This window comes from Engraulis encrasicolus, chromosome 12 (assembly GCF_034702125.1).
Source record: "Engraulis encrasicolus isolate BLACKSEA-1 chromosome 12, IST_EnEncr_1.0, whole genome shotgun sequence".
Lineage (NCBI taxonomy): Eukaryota > Metazoa > Chordata > Actinopteri > Clupeiformes > Engraulidae > Engraulis > Engraulis encrasicolus.
In genome coordinates, this window is record NC_085868.1 from 4,602,540 (window position 1) to 4,610,039 (window position 7,500).

A 7,500-nucleotide genomic window follows, 5' to 3' on the forward strand; every position below is an offset into this window, starting at 1 on the left:
TGGCTACAGACAGATTTAAAAGGAACTTATAGATGTGGTTCTTGCAACCATTGTGGAGGAGTTATCCAAAGCAAGAGTTTGCATGACCCGAGAACACAGAGAGAATACAAGACGAATGGGTTTATTAATTGCAATTCTGAATATGTGGTGTACTGTCTTAAATGCCCGTGTGGATGTTTTTATGTTGGCAGGACAAAAAGAAAACTTAAAGAGCGTTTTTATGAACACAAGTATGCAATTAGAGTCCAGAATGAAGATTACCCTATGGCCAAACACTACAAGGATGTACACCACAGTGATCCTTCAAGCCTGAAAATTCAAGGGGTTGAACTTGTAAAAACATCAATACGTGGTGGTGATAGACTCAAGTTATTATTGCAACGAGAAACATTTTGGATTTGGAAACTAAAAGCAATGGAATTTCCAGGCTTGAATGAAGAAATAGATTATGTACCTTTTCTGTAACTGTTTTTAGCATGCTATGGTCTTTCAAGAAAACATGGAGCTTAGATCTATTTATAGGCTACTTCATGTACATGTATGTGGATTGTGTAGTCTTGCAACATGTAAAATATGTATCCTTTTGTTGATTTTGTGAATGTTTTACTGTCTGGGATCCGAGTGAGAGGCGGGCCCAAGTTTGTTTTGCCAGTTTGATTGACAGATCTCTACTGCTGGGAGCTGTGTGAGAGGCGGGCTCAGCAGTTGGAGAAGCTCAGCACTAATCATCTAGTTGTCTGCACCTGTCCTTACCTACACCCCTAACAAATGCACTACTCTGTTCTTTTGTGTTACTGCCCTGAAGAAGGCACTCATGCCGCTACGCGTGGGCCTTGTTTTTAATATGTCCATGTAGGACCTGTCATATTAATAAAGACATTTTAATTTGGAGTGCCTTAGTCAGAGAATTTATTCTCATTTTTTGATCCTGGAACTACTATACCTTGGACTAAAGAGCACCCAAACCCAAGAAGCCAACAAACTATCTGGATAAGAGCACGCCGTACACCACAAACTGACCATATAAACTTCTTTTACTGTACTGTAAGTAGTTGCCAGACTCGAGCTATATGCCCTTAAACAGTCAGTGAAAAATGCAGTGCTCCAGCTGAAGAGTAGTTTACCTGAAGACAGCATGAGCACAGCATCCCTGAATCATGTCTTTTTCCAGCACACTCATCCATACAGACGATAGAACAGCAACTCGACAGACAGACAGACAGACAGACAGACAGACAGACAGACAGACAGACAGACAAACAGAAGGACACTCAACAGCACACAGTGCACATTACACAAAACACAAATTGCATTTACGCCTCACCCTTGCGAGGGGGCAGCCCCAAACAGCGCCCCAAAGGAGCAGTGCAGGTGGGACTGCACCATTTGCACCATTCTGTTCAGTACCTCAGTAATGGAAGTGTGTGGTGGAAATGTGGAAATGGTGTGTGTGTATGTGTATGTGTATGTGTATGTGTGTGTGTGTGTGTGTGTGTGTGTGTGTGTGTGTGTGTGTGTGTGTGTGCGCTCACGCACACGTACATGTGCATGGAGAGTGTAAATATATTGTCCTGCATGCATGTTCTGTGTGTAGACCAGTGTGAAGTGTGAACACACTTGTGTGCGTGCGTTCATGCTTGCGTGTGTGCCTACCTCTCTTGTTCTTGAAGGGCCGATTCATGCTGTATGCTCCAGGCTTCTGAAGCTCCAGGATATGAGTGGCTGCACTACCTGTGGAAACACACACACACACACACACACGCACACACACACACACACACACACACGCACACGCACACACGCACACACACACACACACACACACACACACACACACACATACACATACACATACACACACACACACACACACACACACACACACACACACACACACACACACAGAGAGAGAGAGACGATTAGAGTTTCCACTATGTCTGTTCATTGCAGTAGGCTGCCACTCCTTCAGAATTGTTCAGAACCAATGTATTTGGGCCCCAGCAGAACACTGTTCCACCACCCTGTGTTTACAGGACTTCAGTAGGGCCAATGAATAACTTTTTCAGCAATCACAAAAACTAAGTTAATAGGCAGAACAACAGAACATCAATTAACCATAAAATATAGTAGTGATGATACAACTGGGCCGGCATATAGGAAAAAGAATCTGGCTGAGAGTGGAGCAGTGGAGGAAAATACAGAATGGAGAGAAGACATAGGAGAGAGAGAGAGAGAGAAAGAGAATACGATATGAATAAGAGATTGAGTGAATTAGGAGAGGGCTAGGTGGAGTAGGAGAGAGTGAATAAGAAGAAAGTAAATGAAAGGGGGATAGGGAGAGGGAGGTGGAAGAAGGAGAGAGGTAATTAAAGATGAATAGGAGTGGAGGAGGTAACGGAAAAGAAAGTGAATAAACATGAGGAAGAGAAGAAGAGAGTGAACAAAAACGAGATTCTTTAGGAGGAACAGAAGAGAATAAAGAAGGACTACAGAATGAGAGAAAGGATAAAGAGGAGGTGAAAGAGGTATAGAAAGAGAATAATTAAGTAGAGGCAGTAGAGGAGGTGGAGAAGAGTAAATAAAGATGAGGTAGAGAAAAGTGGAGAAGAAGAGAGGGAATAAAAGAAGGGGTAGAGAGACACCACGAATTGAGGAGGTAGAGAAACAAGAGAGTGAATGAAGAAGAGATAGAGTAGGAGGAATAGAAGAAGAGTGTAAATAGAGGGGGTAGAGGAGGTGGAGAAAAGCAGGGCTAGAGAGAGAGAGAGAGAGAGAGAGAGAGAGAGAGAGAGAGAGAGAGAGAGAGAGAGAGAGAGAGAGAGAGAGAGAGAGAGAATAAAGAGGAGGAAGAGGAGAAAGAGAAGGAAAGGGAATGAACAGGAGGTGAAGGAGGTGGGGAAAGAAAGAGTGATTGAAGATGAGGTAGAGAAGGAAGAAAAATAATAAAGGATGTGTAGATAAATAGAGAAGGCATAGAGAGGAGGGTAGACAAGGGAGAGAGAAGGAATGAAGAAAACAAACAAAAAGACGAAGCGTGTTTATTTATACAGCACACGTCCTACACAGCATGAGAATCCCCTCCACTTGTAATTTGTCTCTCTCTCGCTCTCTCTCTCTCTCTCTCTCTCTCTCTCTGTCTCTCTCTCTCTCTCTCTCTCTCTCTCTCTCCTTCCTTTTAATTATAAACACAGTAGTGTCCCAGGGGAATAAAGGCAAACACATACAGAGGAATACTGCAGTGGGACTAAAGCTGTATGCCATGCTTAGAGGCCATGAGTGAAGATATAGGCTTAAAACTCAAAACAGACAGGATGTGTAGCGACTGCATACAATGGGTCTTCGCCTGAAATGGAGTCTGCAAGTCTGGCTGTGAAAATCTGTGTCTGGCTGGCAATTTTTCAGAGGACACAAAGTGACTAGTAGTCAGTGAAAAAGTCAGTTACACTACCTCATTAAAAGTCTGTTACACTACCAATACAGTATCTAATTAAACAAGTCGTGACATAAACATTGCTGCATGAATGACATAGTAGCTAAATAAAAAGTAATTAAATTAATAGCACAGATCAGTATTTAGCATGAATGAAGCCATTTTTGTTGTGAATTTCCAAACACCCATTAGGTCACAATAACCCTGATTTTTTCTGTATGTGTGTTTATCATTTTATCATTATTATTTTTTGTCTTTACGGGGTGTTGAGTTTTAAATATGCGGTAGCTTAATACTCCCCACCTCCAACTATCGCCTACTGTATATATCAAAAGATAACCCAAAAGTTACGATTAAAAGTTATCGTCGAGATGAGTTTATGAGAACGCTCATATTCTTGTTTGCAAATGATGTACACAGTCCCCAATCTGCCATCTGTTGTGAGCATAAAACTATAGCGAGCTTGTCATACATTTCCAATCATCATCCATCACACTTTCAGTATTCAAACACCAGAAAAGATAAGAAAAGAATAGAAGTCCTCATCTGCTTTTTTGTAGATTTAAACAAAAGGAATAAAAATAACCTGGATGTGAAATAAATCTTTAACAGTATTTCCCTCATCCCATTCTGCTCTTGAGTTTCTTGACTGCTCTCCCTCCCTAATCTCCAGTAGGGAACACCTGTAATACATCTAAGACAAAGACAAAGCCAGAAGTGAGAAGAAGAAAAAGTAAGGGCAATAAAAGAGGGAATTTCACTTTCCCCATTTATCTTGTCAAAGCTCAGCCAAGTCTCACTACCTCGTCCCACGCAGTAAATGTACAGTGTTAATTCAACACATGGGGATTTGAATTAAACACCCATAGTGTTGATGCAATCCTCTAAGTGTTGAATTAACAATGGGCCTTTTACTGTGCACCCCGTTGCACCTCCTCCCACACCCCACTGGTTCCTGTTCGTAGATAGGATACCTGTACCAACAGGGCTGCTGACAGCTTTGTCCGGGCCCAGGAGAAAGTCATCTGAAAGGGTCCCTCACCCAATACTACACAATGCAATGCAATGGGTACCCAATTTTCTGCCCCTTCTTCTCCTCTGTCCCTGGGCCCAGGACAACTGACCCAAGTGTTCAGTACTTTCAACATACATTTCAAAAGCAGGCTCCACCATTCCGTCATGCCTCATTACTTTCTTACCACTGGCACAGCAGTACTAAACCACGATTTGCCATTCCAAGCCATTTCAATGTCCTCCAGCCAGCCAACGCTTCGAATGCCTAAAATCACTCGCTTCACCACTCACTGCCCCCCACTACTTCGACCCCAAACACATGCCTCACCCAGTCCATGCCAACACTCACCAGACAGGGGTCAGACACTCCAGACTCCACCAGTCCAACCCAATCCCATACCACGTCAGTTTCATGTCCCCGGCACAGTACTAAACCACACCTTGCCATTCCAAACTTCACAGAAAGAAAGAGTCAATTTGACATTTACAGAGTTAATTTAAACCTTCTAGTACTGGTCCCAAAGTATTCCCTAATTGAACTGAAGGGTGGAAGTGTTTTTTGTTGTGCATCTCAACACCACGAGCCAACTCCTCTGATGCCCAAACAAACCAGTCACAGCCCCCAATGCCACCTCAAACACATGCCTCACCAGTCCATGCCAATGCTCACCAGACAGGGGACAGAAGGACCCTGAAGGGGGCATAGAGAGTGTGTGTGTGTGTGTGTGTGTGTGTGTGTGTGTGTGTGTGTGTGTGTGTGTGTGTGTGTGTGTGTGTGTGTGTGTGTGTGTGTGTGTGTGTGTGTGGTGTGTGTGTGTGTGTGTGTGTGTGTGTGTGTGTGTGTGTGTGTGTGTGTGTGTGTGTGTGTGTGTGTGTGTGTGTGTGTGTGTGCGCGTACGTACATGTGTGTATGTGTGTGTGTGTGAAGCCTGGAGCAGTGCAGAGCTTGTCACACTCGAATGCACTTGAGTAAGTCCATCTGAGGGGCGCACAGGGACAACGGAAAATGAGAGAGAGAGAGAGAGAGAGAGAGAGAGAGAGAGAGAGAAGAGAGAGAGAGAGAGAGAGAGAGAGAGAGAGAGAGAGAGAGAGAGAGAGAGAGGGGGAGAGAGAGAGAGAGAGAGAGAGAGAGAGAGAGAGAAGAGAGAGAGAGAGAGAGAGAGAGAGAAGAGAGAGAGAGAGAGAGAGAGAGAGAGAGAGAGAGAGACAGAGAGAGAGAGAGAGATGTGTGGAAGAAGTGGAGGTCAATCAGACAGTCAGTCACACACAGGCACGCAGTGTGAGTGTGCGTGTGTGTGTGTGTGTCTGAATGTGTGTGTGTGTGTGTGTGAATGTGTGTGTGTGTGTGTGTGTGTGTGTGTGTGTGTGTGTGTGTGTGTGTGTGTGTGTGTGTGTGTGTGTGTGTGTGTGTGTGTGTGTGTGTGTGTGTGTGTGTGTGTGTGTATGTGTGTGTGTGTGTCTGAATGTGTGTGTGTGTGTGAATGTGTGTATGTGTGAGAGAGAGTCTGATTGACCTCCACTACTTCCAGACATCCTTCAGTACATACATATACTGGAGACTGCATTCCTTCTCTTTCTTATTTCATCTAATTTTCGAGAGCACTGCACTGAAACCCATAAAATAGTTTGTGTGTGTGTGTGTGTGTGTGTGTGTGTCTGTGTGTGTGTGTCTGTGTGTCTGTGTGTCTGTGTGTGTGTATGTCTGTGTCTGTGTGGTATTTACTGGATTTACAGACATTCCGACCGTTGTGTAGGCTACTTAGCTGGTACAAAGTTGTCTGCTAACAATACACAATCACGTTTGCAGAATGTTGACATATTAGTGCAACTAATAAATTATGATTAAAGCAGTTGGCATAACAATCTTGCAACAGGGTGCGCACTACTAGCCTGGCGACCACCTAAAGACAGCACATTGTCTGGCAAAACCCTCCTAGCTCGGTTCGCTCACATTTTAACCAATCAGCAAACAGTTGAGAGTGGTGACGCAAAACTCACCCGCAAAGTCCATAACTGAATGGTTAAGGTAACACTATTCACACTTTTGCTTTGTTATTTGCATGCTTTTGCGACACTACTGCTAATGAAGCACAATATAGGTTTTAATTTGAATTCGGAACTCCACGGAGACGGTTTCCTCTTCGCTTTCACCAGACTGTTTGAAAGAGTCAGCAATTGGCTTTCGCCAAGGTTAGTGCACTACCACATCGGAATCAGCCTTGAAAGAGAGAAACTAAAACTGCACTTAAACTAAACATCTAACTAAGACATTGACAATAATCACACAGTGGCAGACGCATGCTCACACGCATGCTCACACGCACACATGCACGCACGCACGCATGCACACACACACATAATTTCCAAGGCCTTAGGGCCAAAAAAATACAATCAACAGCGTCAACATAAGCAACATAAGCTCCCTGATTAGAAACAACACATAGAGATCACACAGTAAGAATGAGAGAAGGAAATTGCAGGAAAACTGAAATAGTCACAGCAGCCTTTTGTTCAGTCAGTGAGAAATACTTTTCTGTTGGTTTTACACGTCAGAAAAAGAAAATGACAAGAAACTAACACTAATAAAAAGAATGCCAGAAAGAAAATGAAAAGCGATGAAAACAATAAAAGGAAATATAACAAACAAAGAAACAAAGCCAAGAAAGAAGATTAGAAATAGACATATTATCTACACTTATATGTAAAAGCAGATAATCAGGCTAATCAGGCTACATGGATGAGTGATACGTTAAGGTAAGGCAATAGGCCAGGGGTAATCCTACAATGATTTGTGGCACCAGTCGACACTCTCTGGCGCCCTTTCTCCCGCCACAGTCCTCCCCCTATAGAGAGAAAAAAAAAACACAGAGCCACGCACATTTGCCCAATTGGCCGAAACCTTGGTTTGTCCCTGCAATTAGCTCATGTGTACTGACGTCCTGCTCTTGACACACTACATTGAATAGACAGACATGTGGATACACTAAAGACCTATGCCAAGGCACAAACGCACGCCGGTACACCTGTTGAATAGGCTAATGGTTTAGACGATTAGC

At 43.5% G+C, this 7,500-nt stretch overlaps 1 protein-coding gene across 2 annotated transcripts in view; it reads right to left on the reverse strand.

The window, feature by feature from the left end:
• gulp1b (GULP PTB domain containing engulfment adaptor 1b) overlaps positions 1 to 7,500 on the reverse strand; it is a 137,249-nt gene that overhangs the window by 63,203 nt on the left and 66,546 nt on the right. For both annotated transcript variants that reach the window (XM_063211520.1, XM_063211519.1), the window contains exon 2: positions 1,654 to 1,731. In XM_063211520.1, the coding sequence (XP_063067590.1) occupies positions 1,654 to 1,731 (78 nt within the window). The remainder of the gene's footprint in view (positions 1 to 1,653; positions 1,732 to 7,500) is intronic.